General features: G+C 43.0%; 2 protein-coding genes across 4 annotated transcripts in view; both read right to left on the bottom strand.

Annotated features, from left to right (window-relative positions):
- The window catches only part of PCBD2 (pterin-4 alpha-carbinolamine dehydratase 2), a 33,847-nt gene extending 30,448 nt beyond the window's left edge, over positions 1-3,399 (bottom strand). Inside the window, exon 1 of the mRNA XM_045027128.1 lies at positions 3,244-3,399. Coding sequence (XP_044883063.1) covers positions 3,244-3,357 — 114 coding nt within the window. The 5' untranslated portion in view covers positions 3,358-3,399. The remainder of the gene's footprint in view (positions 1-3,243) is intronic.
- A 3,125-nt stretch (positions 3,400-6,524) lies between these two features.
- Positions 6,525-11,706, bottom strand: TXNDC15 (thioredoxin domain containing 15). Of its 3 annotated transcripts, none has more exons than XM_045025991.1 (5): positions 11,489-11,701; positions 10,490-10,965; positions 8,761-8,924; positions 7,952-8,082; positions 6,525-6,920 (listed from the first exon to the last, which is right to left on the bottom strand). In XM_045025991.1, the coding sequence occupies exons 1-5, from the start codon at positions 11,607-11,609 to the stop codon at positions 6,724-6,726; spliced, it is 1,089 nt and encodes a 362-aa protein (XP_044881926.1). In that variant the 5' UTR covers positions 11,610-11,701; the 3' UTR covers positions 6,525-6,723. The 3 variants fall into 3 exon arrangements, with proteins under 3 accessions (XP_044881926.1, XP_044881927.1, XP_044881928.1); XM_045025992.1 differs by having other exon boundaries at positions 11,531-11,698; XM_045025993.1 differs by lacking the exon at positions 6,525-6,920 and adding an exon at positions 6,960-7,284 and having other exon boundaries at positions 11,489-11,706.
- Between the last annotated feature and the right edge of the window lie 4,616 nt (positions 11,707-16,322).

Here is a 16,322-nt window from a genome sequence, read left to right as displayed (position 1 = left end):
TTTTCAACAGGATTCACCCATTCTAACAGACAAGTTTTAAATATCCAAAAACTAACATTTCAATTTAGTCTATCTAGCCTTTCTTATAAAATATGGGAGTACTTGTGGCACCTTAGAGACTAACAAAAATATGTGCCTTGCTTTAATATAAAATTAATGTTCCACAAACATATATATTAGTGTTGCTATAGGAACATTTATTGATTAGAATTTCCCTTTAAGCCTATTTTAAAGCATGTACAGATAGTCTCTGGGCTGAAATTTATCATGTTTATAGTCAGCCAGGAGGTAAAATTGTTTTGTTTCGTTGGAGATTTTTGTGTTCTTACTTTTTAGAACCAGTTAAGACATTTCAGTTGCTTTCTTGAGGCCTTATCCAAACCCCACTGGAGTAACGGAGAGTCCATCCACTCATTTCAGAGCTGATCATCAGATTTTAATAAATAGATTTATTTTGTTTGCCACTGGCCTGGTCCTTAGTGCACACCAGCTCTTTTGACACTGAAGAAATTTTGCTTAGAAATAATGGTCGTAAAAGCCAAGTTCTGCGTTCTGGCTCCATATATACATGCACCTGTCACTGACTTAAAAAGTTTAGTAAAAAGCAGTATACTGAGCACATGCTGATTTATTTTAAGACAACTTTAAGGAGGTGCAAGGTTCTAGAACAGGGGTAGGCAACCTATGGCACAGGTGCCGAAGGTGGCACGCGAGCTGATTTTCAGTGGCACTCACACTGCCCGGGTCCTGGCCACCAGTCCAAAGGGCTCTGCATTTTAATTTAATTTTAAATGAAACTTCTTAAACATTTTAAAAACCTTATTTACTTTACATACAACAATAGTTTAGTTATATATTATAGACTTACAGAAAGAGTCCATCTAAAAATGTCAAAATGTATTACTAGCACATGAAACCTTAAATTAGAGTGAATAAATGAAGACTTGGCACACCACTTCTGAAAGGTTGCCGACCCCTGCTCTAGAAACATGCTCACATGTCTGTATCTGTGGTAACACACAATGAAGCACAGTGCAAATCCACTGAAGAGGTGGAAAGGTACAACAGAAACAGAGTATGGACACTGAAATGTAAACATAAGACTTAGCATACAAAACTGACCCACGATTTACTGATTATATCCTGTCATATGATGAGCCCTAAGCTAGTTAAAAAATAACAGCTTTATTTGAAAGCAGCCCAGGAAAGAAAGAGAGGAGTCTGATGCCAAAGCATCCATTATCCTGTATCAAAGATTTTTATAATAAAATATGTTCTGGGGGCGGCTATTAGATAATCATATATGCAAAATTATGTATTACTATTACTTGATGTCAGACTGCCTATGCTCTATAGAGACTGAAATGCAGGGGATGTAAATAATCATATATCTTCTGAGAGAAGAGGAGGTAGATCCAAGACTGAAACAGATTTAATTTTTTTTATTAAAGCTAATGTTAAAATTATATAATACATAGGTTAAGAAAAGAGTGTCTGTACATCTGGGTATAGTGCTTAAATTATGTGAAAGTACAAAGGTTGGTTTAAAAGTCATACAGTACACATAGTAGATAATCAGCAATAACCCACATTTAGATGAACATTTAAAGATACAGTTTAGTTTATTAGCAATACTAGATAAAGAACTAATTCAACTACCCCAAGGATAATGCCTAAAGAATTACCATACTCCTACTCAGGATCCTGGCTCCTAGGCCCATGCAGCATCCCAACTTTAGTAAATCTGCTAAATCAAAGGAATACCATTCTGTCTAATGCATACTTGGTACATTTTTTTTTTCACGCAGTGGCTTTTAAAGGACTCTGCATTCAAAGGAATTAGGAGATAGGACGGCTGGGCTGGGTGTGAAGAGCATCTGGGGCAATCAAGGTTTAGATGGATAAACTGGGCACAGCCTGAAAGCTCCATTAACTGGTTTGCCCAGGAAAATCACATTCGACAACCTGCACAAGATAATTTTCACTTATTTAGAGCCTTCCAGGGCAGGGCCGCAAATACGAGTGAATTACACTTCTGTGCAACCCTAGGAGTCAGGTATTACTCCCACTTTAAAAATGGATAACCTGAAGTTCAGACAGGTCAAGTGACCTGCTCAAGGTCAAATTGTGTATTTGTGTCAGAGCTAGAAATAAAACCCAAATCTCCTGATTATAAATCCTGTGCTTCCCAGCATCAAATCCACATAACCCACCCATTCACACGTTGACAGATATGAAGAACCAAAGTTGCTTCTCACATTGACAGATCATGAGCTTTCAGTCAGTCCAGCAGGAAAAGTTTTTTGATGGGTAATCAAGCACATAAGGATTAGAATAATAATTTCTTAGTTCCTTAGTTTGGGGGGATTTTAAAAGCGCATTTGAGTCCCTTATCTCCCACCACTTTCCCTTGAATATTTAGTTAAATTAAGTGCCAAGTGTTGGGAGAACGTTTTAAATTAATTATTTGTTTCAGTGTGAATTGCACCTGGCACATTATACAAACAGTAAGTATTAGAACGGCTCAAAACAGATTATGCAACATTTTGAGAGGCTGTTGTTCACCCTTCACCCCAAGTCATTCTTGCCTGCCTTCAGGGGCTGATACCCATCTGACCCCCAGAAAGTCACCCCCTTACCCACCTAACCTGGCCCTTTAGCAGGAAACAAATCAAGCAAATTTGTGATGCTGTGCCTGGAAAGTCTTTTTTCATGGTAGCTACATTTTGTGCTCCACAATTAAAATTTTCATTAAAAAAAAAAAACCCACAAATTAAGCATCAAATCCTTGTAAAGGCAAAGAAAATCACAAAACACTACCAGGTAGAGGTAGGCACCCAACTCTGCAGAGACCATGAAACAAAAGCCCCGGCAGATGTGAACTGCCACATTTATCTCAGCAGCGTTGGCTCTGAACCCTAATGAGGGCGATGTGAGTGCCCAGGCAGTTGGCTCTTTCACAGCACAGAGGGAAGACCCCACTATGAAGCATCCGCATCCAGCACAAGTAACCTCTGGAATAGGGTCCCCCGAGAGCAGGACTTGGGTTAGGGCTGAGCTTAGGGGAGAAGACCAGGACCCCTGCTCCTAGGGGGCTTTCCTCTGTCCACCCCCCGCCGCCACCTGGGGGACTCCCGTCTGCCCAGCCCCCGGATCGCGGATCGCTTGCCCCATTATCTCCGGGGAGCTCCCCAGGTCTGGCGCCCGCCCGCACCCCCAGGGCGGCAGCCGCCTGCCTCTCACCATGGCGGAGAGGCGCCTGCTGCCGGGTCCCGAGCCGCCCTGCCCCGCGCTCGCCGTCGCTGCCAGGCGCGCTCCGAACAGCGCCAGCCGCAGCCCGACCCCGCCGCCTCCCATCGCCTCAGCGCGGCCCCGCCCCCTCACGGCGCGAAGGGCCCAGGGCAGGGGCCTAAGCAACTGCCTGCGGCGCCACCCCCAGCGCGGCGCCTCCCGTCACGCGGCCCCGGGAGGGGGACAGGCTCGTCTGCGCCCGCGCAGAAAACCCGTCAGGGGGGTCCCCCAAACCCCGACAACAATGGTACTTAGCCGCCATCTGCACAGAGCTCCCCTGCGCTGGGCGAATGGTACTTACCCCCCCCTCCCCCCAGCTGTGGTCCATGCACCTCCGCTGCAAGCAGGGTGACCAGACAGCAAATGTGAAAAGTCGGGACAGGGGTTGGGGGGGGTAATAGGAGCCTATATAAGAAAAAGACCCAAAAATCGGGACTGTCCCTATAAAATCAGGACATCTGGTCACCCTAGCTGCAAAACCCAGCCTCCCCGGGACCCCAACCCTTCACCCTTGTCAATGGCAGCTGCATTAGAAGGAGCAGGTACCACCAGTTGTGGCATGCGGCTGCAGGCAGAACTCCTCACTGACTAGATGTCCCGATTTTATCGGGACAGTCCCTTTTTGGGGGTCTTTTTCTTATATTGGCTCCTATTACCCCCCCCATCCGATTTTTTCACACTTGCTAGGGTGACCAGATAGCAAGTGTGAAAAATCAGGACACGGGGTGGAGGGTAATTGGCACCTCTATAAGAAAAAAACCCAAATATCAGGACTGTCCCTATAAAATCAGGACATCTGGTCACCCTATCACAACCTGTTAGTGGCTTCGATTATCAAAACAAGGGAGTGCCAGGCATTTAATCTTCAGCCTTCAAGAGGGTTGTTCCTATTTCCATTCAGTTTGCTTTGGCCAGTGAAGTTGGTTTCATGTTCAGGTTCTTAGAGGTGCAAAGGCAGCCTTTCCAACTGAGCAGGGAATGGTTAATAAATAAAAAAAAGAGGATTTTATAATTCTTTATAGGGCTTATGTTATGTAAAGGATTGCTTACAAAAGTTTTAATTTTGGTATAAATTGTGGCCTTGGAAAATATGGTTCTATTCTAAAACAATGACAATGCAAAAAAAAATGATCGCCTCTGCTATGGAATGATTGAAATAAAACACGGACCTGTCTTTTTTACAAATCACTTTTCAGGGTAGAAATGTTGATGTTGCTTAGTGGAAAGGGAAGGGTAGCTACAAAATCAAGTCCACATTCTTAACTTTTATATTTTTCAGCTAAGTGCATATTCATAGATAAAACTTCATAAGCTGTTTTAAATACATAGCCACATGCCAACAGCCAGGAGGGTAAATGCAGCCCAATGTAGTATAAAATTGTGTAGGTTCTTAAGGAAAATCTTATCTTTTAGTCTTTTGCAGAAATGGAGCAATTTTAAGAGTATTCTACAGATCTCTATTAACCATGTGAGGAATAATGCAAGCCAAAAGGGAAATGAAAAGTGGGCCAGATCCTCAGCTGATGTAAATCAGCATTGCTCCACTGAAGCCAATGGAGCTACACAAGTTTACACCAGCTGAGAATCTGACCCTGTATGTCTAAAGCTAAATTGTATCTTATTCTAGAGCCTCACAGTCAATAAAATCAGATTATTAGTACTAAAAGTCATAAGCTTAGTTATCAACTATTTATACACTCAGCAGCTGAGGCTTTCAAACTAACAATGAACAAAGATTTGTGTAAATACAAACAAGTCTCATGACTGCTCATTTAGATGGGAGATCAGTACTTGAAGTTGTATGGAATACTGAATGGCCATTTTTATTCCTGCCAGAAATTAGTACCTAGAGAAAAGGAAGTCAATTCTGACCTCAAAAGTTACATTAAAACCCTGCTATAGAAAAACAAGTAGTATGTGAAGTTTAACTGTGTAGGGAAGCAAGGAAGAATTAATACACAATAAAATGCCTTTTCTACACAATCCTTAGAAAGGAAAGGCAGATCCCTCACAGAGCATGGTAAACCAAGGATATCAAACAACATCCAGCCTCAGGGCCAAATGTAATACATGGTCACCCTCTCCCCAGCTGCAAAATGAAGATTTTTGTTGTTGCTAAACTTAACCAGCAAGTGCAAAACACACTTCCCTCAAACCCAAACATCAGTACTAAACTCCCTTGGAAGTGGTCTTTCCTCCAGTAGGTACCATTAAAATACAAGATGGGAGAAATAACTACTCTTAATAATATATTAGTGAAACATATTACTAAACAATTTTAAAACCTTCTTAAAAATACAATAGAACCTCTGAGTTATGAACACCTCAGGAAAGGAAGTTGTTCGTAACTCTGAAATGTTCATAACTCTGAACAAAACATTATGGTTGTTCTTTCAAAATGTTACAAATGAACATTGACATAATACAGCTTTGAAACCTTACTCTGCAGAAGAAAAATAATTTTAACTATTTTAATTTAAATGAAACAAGCAGAGAAAGTTTCCTTCCCTTTATTTTTTTTTTAGTAGTTTACGTTTAACACAGAACTGTATGGTACTTGCCTGCCTGATTGCATACTTCTAGTTCCAATTGACTCAGTTCGTAACTCTGGTGTTCGTAACGCTGAGGTTCTACTGTAATCTTTTCCCTTTGTGTTACTGTGTCTTGCCTTAGTTAAAAACACCAATTTGAATTTGTTTAGTGACCTCTGTTTAAAATGCTGGATGCCTTTATTTAAGGACATATAATATCCTTTAACCTTTTATTTTGGCTTCTCCCTTCTTGCACTAACATGAATATCTTCCATGTAGGCCTACACCTATTACTAGTAATCTTTGTAGTTTTCTACAATACACAGCATCAATCCATGTATGTAGTTTTAATTTGTAGTCATGGGTCTTGAAAAGGAAAAACACATTAAAAGGCTGAGATCCCTCAATTCCAAAATAATGGAAGAGGTTGTATATTACTGCTGCCAAAGCAGTACCGCTGGCTGTAGAACTCTTACTTTCCCTATAAAAATCATCTGCAATATTTCAAGGTCCCACTGTATGATACTACTGACTACTACCAGTTCAAAGTAAAATTTTGTAACAAATTAACATTATTCCTAAAAAAGTCAGTTTATTAAAAAACAATCTTCATAATAATTATTGTTTTCTGATATTTACACAGCAAGGATTTGTAAACCTGTTAATACTTCCTAAATAAATAAATAAAAACCCTTCTACTGAACCTTTTTGTATTTGTTTACTTAATTACCAGCAGTTTGACTTTACACATACAGTAGTTAATGAACAAAAGTGATTTTTAACTAATAAGATTATAAATTACAACCATCTAATTCACTGTACAAGTTTATGCAATTTCAGTTCATATAAATTGCTGCTTTATCTGTAGGCATGAAGTGTGTTCTCCCGTCATTATCTCAACTTATTCCTGATGCTCCTGCTCTTGTCCCGGTATTAGCCAACGAATGCTCTCAGTCCGAATGGTAGCATACATAATAAAACTAACCAGAAACAATAAAGAGAATAAAAGTAACCAATCTATTCCTTTTGTCAGGACACTCGGTAGAGGGCCTGCTCGGTCTTCCTCAGTTACCACCACCTCATTCTTAGCTTCTATTCCTGAAAGAAGAAACCAGTGATAAAAGCTGCTAGCAATAGCAATTCGTTAAATCTATGGGTCATTAGTTCATTGTAGGAACTGTATTCTCATCTCCAAATTAAGCAGCTTGTGCTACAGGATTTAACACAACTCTGGTTCATATAGTCCCATGGATTTTGCTATATAACTACAGGGCATCTGCCCATGAGTTTTACACAGTAGAGCAGCACAGATCTGTTTTCAGTGACCTATGCTAAAAGTCAGTTTTCCATTTTCAAACTGTCAAAGTATCTTAATACATATTTCCTTAGTACTGTGTCATTAGAAGAGTTTTATTCTCCGCATTCCCAGTGTAATCTTTGGTAGAAGTACCAGTCAGGGAATCTACAATAACAGTAAAGGTAATCCTGCTTTAATAACAATTTAGCAGTCTCTTCCATTAATCTGTCACAATACTAGTGCATGTTCTTTCTTCTACTCTCATAAGGCTAATTATGTTGTGGGAAGAGAGAAGGGAGCTGGGTAAAGTCAGCCCATAGAGATCAGAGCCTGGACAGCTGATTCCCAGCAACAGGAAAACTATTCAGGGCTCTCTGTGCTCCTCCTATATCCCCACCAAAATAAGTCCTGAGGCTGCCATGTCCCCCACCTGTTGCCTATCCTACAGCAATAGACATAGGAGTCTGATCCTTTCCCCTCCTGGAATGTGGAGATAAGGGTAGTACTAATATCTGTCCAGAACTATTCCCAATTAATCCAGGACTTCAGGAGTGGGGAAGTGCTTGATCCTCCTACTTACACTGTCTGCCTGAGCACCAAGCCCCGCACCACCACCAAAACAGCTTTCGATAGCTGGGCTGTTTGCTTCTACCTTGTCCTGAAATTCCACTCAGTGCTATGGTGACTGAACAGGAACTTCCTAAGGCTCTGTTCCTGGCAGCAGGAAGGCTCTAGGAGGCCCTAATATAGCCTCTTAAAAAAAAGGGGAGAAGTCAGTTTGAGGCTATACCTGATCCTGACTATAGCTCTGCATCAAGTTTATCCCACATACCTGTCTGATTAAAAATGAATGCTTTCAGCATTTCCAGGGTTCGGTCTGTATGATTAAATCTAGCCATGGGTTTTGCTCCTTGGAAAAGAAGGATATTAGGAACAGCCACAGTTCCAAATCTGGTTGATAAACTGAAGGAAATAAGTAGGGAAGAAATGAGGTCATAATAGAAGAAGGAAAAGTCTGCTTTACCAAATTAACATTTAATTGAACTCAATAACAAGAACAAGGGCACAACTATTTTCTTATGGCATTAGGGAATGTTTCACTAGTGAATTTAGGCAATATAAAATTCTGCAGTGGGTTAGTGCATTAACTTTCATTCTGGAGACCTGTTTCAATCCTGTCTTAGGGCACAAGGGTCTTGTTCTTGTCCTTTGAGGATGCACTGTGAAGTGGTCAGAGAAAAGGATGTGGCATATTTTACAGTCTCTGCTCAGAAGAAACCCAAAAATGAATTTGCATGTCAAGATTTAGATGAATTACCAGAGCCCGGCATCAATCTTCATTAGGTCAAATTTTAGCCAGTGCTATTAATCCCTCATTTTGAAGAGCAAGATGTTCACTTGAACATTTAAGAAAATATTAACTTCATTATTAAAAGATGAATGAGGGAGAAAATTGCCTGAAGAAAAGCTAAAGGAAGTAAAGGCAGACTCAGATGGGCAGAGAACTCTAATTTACTCAGGGAGTACATATTACTCCATCAATACATTTTAAAAGCATAAGGTTTGTCAGAATCAGAAACAAAATGCTAATACTGTAGCATGTGAAACTTTATAAGGTGAAGTGTATTTATTGCAAGTTACCTGCTATGCTGAGATGCATCCAATGCCAGGAAGTTTAGAGTTGGAAATGCTCGGGGCAAAGAATTAAAATGAGGGGCCAGATTGGCAGAGAAGCGACACCAGGGTGTATAAAACAAGACTAATGTACAGTCACTGCTGTTTGGGTTTAAAAACTCCATCAGGTCCTGTGAAAGAAAACATGCTGATTTTAAAAGAAAGGGACAATTAAATATTTTAAAGGGTTCTATTACATATCATTCCATAATACTCTGGTAACAGATTAATTTCAGGCGAACACTGTAGTACCATCATAAGCAAATTTGAGTTGGCATTTCAGTCAGAAGTCTGATTTTAGCAGTATTTCAACGGTACATGAACATTCAACGAACAAAATGTAGTCAGACTGATTTTAATCCTAACTGCATTTTTCAAATGTAAAAAATCTCCTTGGTAGACAAATAATACTTTGGGGATTATTACTAAGTAAACAAGGCATTTTTTCATTCTTTCCTCCCTTACCTAAGAGGCCCTACTCCCTGGCTGTAGATGTGTGATGTAGGAGCTGAATCCTGTTTGTCAGGAAGTGGGGCTGACGGCTCTGAAGGGAAAGTTAGGATATCCACCACTTCATTTCTTCTCTAATAGGGGAATTCCAAGCCTTAACAGGGCCAAGAAGCTAATTTGTGTGATAAAAAGGTAGTGGAGCTGTTCCTAAAGCAAGAAAAGTGAAGGGCCAGAATAGAAAGTGGGAAATGAACAAGGATACGAAAGGAAGTTACTTAGTCATAGGACAGAGAACTGATCAGGCTGGGGAATCACAGGCAAGGATGGCTTGTGGAAGGGTAGGAAGAAAGGCAAGCAAGGACCTGGTAAGCTAAACTTATTCAAATAAACTGTGCCCAGGCCAGTGCTCCCTTCTGACTCCCTTTATCTCCCCAGCATTTGGGGGAACAGAGAGAAACTTCTGTTGTATGAACCAGACTCAAACTGGTCCTGCTACCCTATAGTTTGGTCTGGGGTGATGTAATATCTTAAATACTTAAACCAGTGTTTAAGACAAAGCTGGGAGCTAACAAAGGAGAGAGAGACTTGCAGTAGCCTCCTGGGAACAAGAATGCCTTAATGAGATTCTAACAAGCCAAGTTGATTTTTAAACTATGGGTCAGTTGAAGGACTTTTAAGGTGTCTCAGTTATTTTCCATACTTAATAGAGATGGTCAAATATCAAAAATTAAATTTCAACCAAAATTTGTGAAAAAGTTTCCATTTTCCTACCAGCTGTAATTCATAGTAGTATTTATCTGAAATGTTTCTTTTTATTTTATTTTATTTTATTTTCTACCCTCTCTTTAAGTAAAGCCACCTAAATTAGAATTTAGTGGAAACAAGTGCTGCAAAGCATTCCTGAGGGAAGGAAATTGGTCTAAAGAAAAAAGTGCTGCAGGGAAGCTGGCACAAGTCACAATGGGTTCCGGGAGATCCTTTAAACTTGGGGAACACAGGCATGGTACATAGTGGAATTGAATATCTTGCTATTTCTGTATTTCAAAACAATATGGAAGGTACACTTCCCTGTATGCTAACTCCCCTCCCACCAGCACATTGAACATTTGTTTTAAGTCACCCTTTTTGTGCCACTAAACTCACAAGGATTATATATGTAGCATTTGGGTAAAAAAAACTATTTGTGTACCTACCCAGGTATCAAGATAGACACAGAAAGTAGCAAACAGAATGATTTCCTACTTACTTGCGAAACATTCAGGATTTGTAGCGTGAAGTTTCTGATCCCGGTAATATTTCTTTCCTCACAGTTCACTTTGGGAGTTTTTACGCTGTCTGTGCTATTAGATTCCTCAGCTGGTGAAGCAGGCACAGCCTCTAGCACTATATTTGAGTCCCCTGCTTGTTCTTGAACATGTGAACCAGTCTGTGATAAGTGAGAAGCAAGGCTAGTCCCCGCACTACATTCAGCATCTTCTACTGCTGCATCGCAGGTGCCAATACCAAATTCAGACATGTGCCTGTCCTTTGCTTCTCCCGGAATAACTGACAGCACCACAGATTGATCAGCAGGAATCCCACTACCCAGCATTGCATCAGCAATTTCTGCAGTCTTGTACTGCACTGGCGCCTGAAGCTCTCCAGTAAGGGCAGAACCACCTTCTGTGCTAAGAGGTCGGGCAGTTTCAGACAGTGGGTCAGCATTTTCCTCTGCTGCTGCTCCTATAAAAGTAACAATATTTAGCACCTGCGTTCAGCTGTAGCTTTAGCTTCTTTCAGGCTATGTTTTTTTTTTAAAGGGATCAGCAGTTTTCATTGAAAGGGAGGGTCACGGGGAGGAGAACACAGCGATAACCACCACGGCCAATATCTCCTGCTCTTAGAGTTCGATTATGTTTGACACCTGGGGAGCCCCACACAGACGAGCTCCTACATCCAAGCACAGGGCAGCTGGAAGATGAACGTGACCCATCCCCTCCTCCTGCCCGTTTACTCAAGAGGGCCATGGTGCAGCTTAGAGGAGCAGGCAAGAAGGGAGCCAGCCTGGAGCCGGCAGAAGCGCTGTGCGACCCTCCTCCCTGGCAGAGAGCAGCGGGAAAGGGCTGGTACCAGCACCGTGACCCTAAAACCTGGGTCAGCCCCGGGGATGGTGGAAACAAAGACACCTCCCCCCACCACACGCACACACACACACACGGCGGTGGCGGAGTAAGAGCGAGCAGGGCTGGCGGATCAACCTGGTTACCTCGGGCCGGCCCGCTCCGTGGCCTCTCCCCCGTGCCCTCACCTGCCAGGAGGCTCCCGCTCAGCCAGGTCACCCAGAGCAGCTGCAGGAGTCTCCCCCCGGGAGAGGGGAAAACCCGCATCCTCGAGCGGGAGAAAGAACGAACCCAGCCGGCCTGCGTCTCCACGGACAACCACCGCTTCCGGCCGGCTCCTCAATCGCTTCCGCTACCGGGTAAAAGCTGCAGACCCAGCTCTGAAGTCGCCATCTTGGGCCTGGGCAGCATGGCCTAGGCCGCCATCTTGGATTCGGGCAAAGGATCCGTAGGGTCTGGACTTCAACCGAGACTCACGGGTCAGTCACTCCCCCTCACGGCGCACGAGTGCCCTGTCGCATCCCTCCCTGCAGCGCCCGAGGTCCTCTGGCCCCGGCCTCCCACCGCACAGGCCCCTCGCGGGCAGCCCTCAGCTCCTCTCACCTCAGCAGGGTTCCCGCCAACAGGTGGCAGCCTGTCCCCGCCATTCACAGCCACTCCCGGCCCTGTTGCTCCAGCAGAGGTGGCGGGTGGCGGCCGTGGGCGCTGGTGCGCGGCCGGCCTGTAGCGGGTGTGTTCAACGTTTAGCAGCGAGGGAGGCGAGTGCTTTCCATCACCCCCGCTTTGCAAACATGACACAACTAATCCTCATCGACAGACCAGTGAAGGGGGGCGGTTACTCCCATATTACAGGTGGAGAAAGGGAGGCAGAAGGGCTGTATCACTGCTTCTCAACCCGGGCTACATAGGCGCCGTCTAGCTGGTACATCACCGCAACTAGCTTTTGGCCTTGTTTTACAACAGGCTACATAAAAAGCACTAGCAAATGAGGGCAAACTAAACTTTCATACGACTTGTTTATACAGCTCTATAGACCCTACACTGAAATGAAAGTACAATATTTATATTCCGATTGATTTAGTTTATAATTATATTCCTAGATTCAAGGACTGGACGGGACCTTGGGAAACTGAGACAGCAAGCAATTTTTCTGGAACAGTGTGCTCTGGGGGGGTGTTTTTCTTTAATCGTGTGTATTTTTATGTCTGGTTTTGAAGTGAGGTAAAACTTGGGGGTTCGCAAGACAAATCAGACCCCTGAAAAGGGTACAGTACTGTGGAAAGGTTGAGAGCTACTGGGTTAGATGATTTGCTCAAGCCCAGAGCAAGAGGCACTGTCAGGGTACAGAACTCAGGAAACCTGCTACTTAGGCCCATTAATTTTTCACTAGTTTAAGCATCCTTCTCTGATTTTATGAGCCAGATTAGGTGACTGGTTAGTTTAAAGTTACCATTTAGTGTGAACTTTCACCCAACCTAGGTTTGCAAGGATGGGAGGGGGAAGTGACAAAATCCCTGTCAGGGATGGTTTAGTCCAGTGCTTCTCAAAGTTGCGACGCCACTTGTTCAGGGAAAGCCCCTGGTGGGCCAGGCCAGTTTGTTTACCTGCCCCATCCACAGGTTTACCCAATCATGGCTCCCACTGGCCGTGGTTCGCCGCTCCAGGCCAATGGGGGCTGCGGGAAGCAGCACGGGCTGAGGGATGTGCTGCCCGCCCTTCCCACAGCCCCCATTGGCCTGGAGTGGCGAACCGCAGCCAGTGGGAGCCACGATCGGCCAAACCTGCGGATGCAGCAGGTAAACAAACTGGCCCGGACCGCCAGGGGCTTTCCCTGAACAAGCGGTGGACCAACTTTGAGAAGCACTGGTTTAATCTATTTCATAACTTCAGTAAATAATTTAGTGTTGACTTTTGGTAATTGTCTAAAGAGGGGCTAATTCCTTTTATTTGCATATAAGCACAGCTATCTGCATTTTAAAAAAGACATTGACTACACCTACATACTATTTGTAAAATGCATTTCCATCCCAAGAGGCTGGTAATATAAATACAGGACTATGACTTCTCAGCAGAAGCAAAAGGAGGCAGTAGTGTCTTACAGGGGAGACAACCTGATAACACAGAGTTCTGAGTTATCATCCATAACAATCTTTTAGTCTTCAAACATTAAACTACTTCTCACCAAATCCCTAAAGTAGATAAGATTATTATCCCCATTTTCTAGATAGGAAAACTACTAGAGATTAAACAATTTGCCCAAGGTTACAGCAGTGGCAAAAAAGAATTAAAATTCAGTTCCTACATCCCAGTCCTCTGTTCTGACTGAGCACTAGAACACTGTTTCTCAACAGCAGGTCCATGGATCTCCCTGACACAGTTTATGAAGGCAGCAAGCCAATCCCTGATATCAAAAAGGTTGAAAAACACTGCACTAGACCATTCTATCCTCATAGCAACATGGACACAAAAATTATTGTTAAATTAATTTCTTACTCAAACCTTCGCTGTTGCATACCTTTTGATCCATGCCAGAAGCCCTCCTCTAACTTCCATGCAAGCATGCAAATAGGGCAGTTCCATTAGTTTATTTGTGCAGTCTTTACACACAATTAGGGAAAATTCAGCTGACAGTTGTTTTTTACAGCATGTTTCAGAGCAAATGCTACACTAATGAGAAGGCTTAAAGACTTGCCAAAAGTGTGTCAGCTGATGCTGCCATAGAGATCAACAGACATTTTACTATGGACTTAACTTGGATCAGGTCCAAATTTCTGCAATGAGAGAGAGGTGGCCCTGTGGCTATGACAGGATGTTTTGATTGTATGGAAGCTTATACAGTACATGAGCACACAACATTTAGTTTATTTCAAAAGTGTGCTTCATTGTAGCACAATATCACGTGCTAGACTCCAGCGGTGATGAGTGAAAGTAGCAGGGAATATCATTTACCAGCTTCCCAGCATGGTAGATATCAGGCCTCCCCCTTGAGCTATGGGAACTCAATCCCTAGTTGCCTTTGGCCTTCCAAAGCTGAAATGCTGGCTTCAGTGGAGCACTAGCACAAATTTATTTGCCATCCTGATCAGACACAGTGGGTGATTCAAGCACACCAAGCCAGCCACAGGTAGTTTTATAAGGACAATGAGCCAACCAGCTACAGCCTGCTTTTTAAAATTCTATAAAGGAGGAACAGACAAGCGCATGTGCAAATTGAGCATGTCACTCCTCATTTAGCAGACCATCAAACCTTCAGTAAAGAGAAATTTGGTAATTTTCCTTTTTGAGGGGATGGGGGAGAGGGGGAAAAGGGGTGGTATTCTTGCCAGAGAGTTACCCCCATTTGGGTTGAATGCAGGGATTTGCCTACACCCTCCCTGAATTTCCCCAACTCTCCCCCCCCCGCCCAGTTTTGTGAACTAGTTACATGCAGTGTTGCCAATTTAGTGATTGTTCGGAAATTTGAATTGAAATAGAAACATTAATACATACATTTTAAAAACATATAAGTGTATGATAAAATACGTGTATCTGAAAAAGTATAATAGATTTGGAAAGTATGAATGTAGACTAGCTTCCTTATACAGCTGTTTTTTATGACAATGTCAGTGCATTCATTTTGGTGATGTTGGCCAACCTAATAATTTCAAATTATGATTTGTAAGCAAAGTCTAAATGAGCTCTCACTGACAGCTAGGGGCTGGGGGAAAGGCTTCAGGACCAGATTGTATTTACATTCACACCTAATCTACCTAGGTATCCAGCAAACAGAGCTGTGTTGCCCAAGTGATAGATTTTGACTGGGGTTGGGTTACAAATCACTTGAATGCAGGGGGGGGGTGAAATGTTATTCTTATTGTATGAGTAAAGGGCAGTAGAACTGTACTTAGCCTGTGCTAACTGAGGGCATCATGAGAGAGGGTGGGGACAGGTTTTGCTTGATGGTCTGCCTAAGTCACAAGTACTATTTGACCTGCTCCTCTCCACTGTTTAAAGACAGAGCTGATTAGGCTCCATGGAGTCTTGTTTTATTAAGTGACCACTTCAGCTGAAATCACTGATAATCAGGTCTAAGTGCTTAGACCAGCTTTGGGACAGTATTTCTGTGGAAGAGATGACCCAGTCTGCACTAGCAGCAAGGTTCCCCCACTGAGAGCTCGGCTCAAATCATTCATAGCTGGGTGGAACCACAAGAGACCAACTTGTAGAGATCACAGTGGCAGGTAGCAGCAGAAGGTGACGGCACAGGACCATTGACAACAGAGTGATGGAGTGAACGGTGGCACAATGAACAACAGTGTCCCGAGCAAACAGTGAGCAGATGGAGGAATGAGCAAGGTGCCTTATTGCCCCCCAGCTGGGAGGTGAACTCCTGTGAAAGCACCTCTGAACTCAGTCTCCACTGAGCAAGGGCAACACCGGTGAGTGTTAGTGAGGCTGTTAAGAATGCTGGAGAGACAACATAGTTCATGCAAACAAACATGGCATCATACTTTCTATTTAAGCAAGAGATACCACACTACAAACTGGAGGCCAACGTTAAGTGCATTGTCACTTGTTCATTCTGAAGTTGAACACTGGTTCCAGACAAGACCAGCAAATGCTCACTGTCTTTCTGGCTAGAAGCATGTGGTGCAACAGTGAAAGACTCAAAAGTTGAAAAAGTGAAGAACTTTCTCACCCCATTCAAAAAATCTGCATACATGGCTGATGAATGCACTGATGCAAATGGACATCAAGTATTAAGTTATTGTGTACATTATCTTGAGGTCAGTGGTAGGTCAGTAGATACATTTCTAGATGTTCAAGTTATAGAAGATACATCAGCTGCATCTGTGATAACTCACATCTTAGAAGAGTTAAATGCTTGTCAACTGGACCCCAAACAGATGGCTGCTTGTGCATTTGATGGGGCTACAAACTTCTCTGGAAGACATGGTGGAGTACAAGCTTTGCTCAGAGAAAAATGAAGCCCTAATCACT

This window comes from Mauremys mutica, chromosome 8 (genome assembly GCF_020497125.1).
Source record: "Mauremys mutica isolate MM-2020 ecotype Southern chromosome 8, ASM2049712v1, whole genome shotgun sequence".
In the NCBI taxonomy this organism is placed as follows: domain Eukaryota; kingdom Metazoa; phylum Chordata; order Testudines; family Geoemydidae; genus Mauremys; species Mauremys mutica.
Note: the sequence above shows the minus strand (reverse complement) of the source record. Positions and strands in the feature narration are given on the sequence as shown.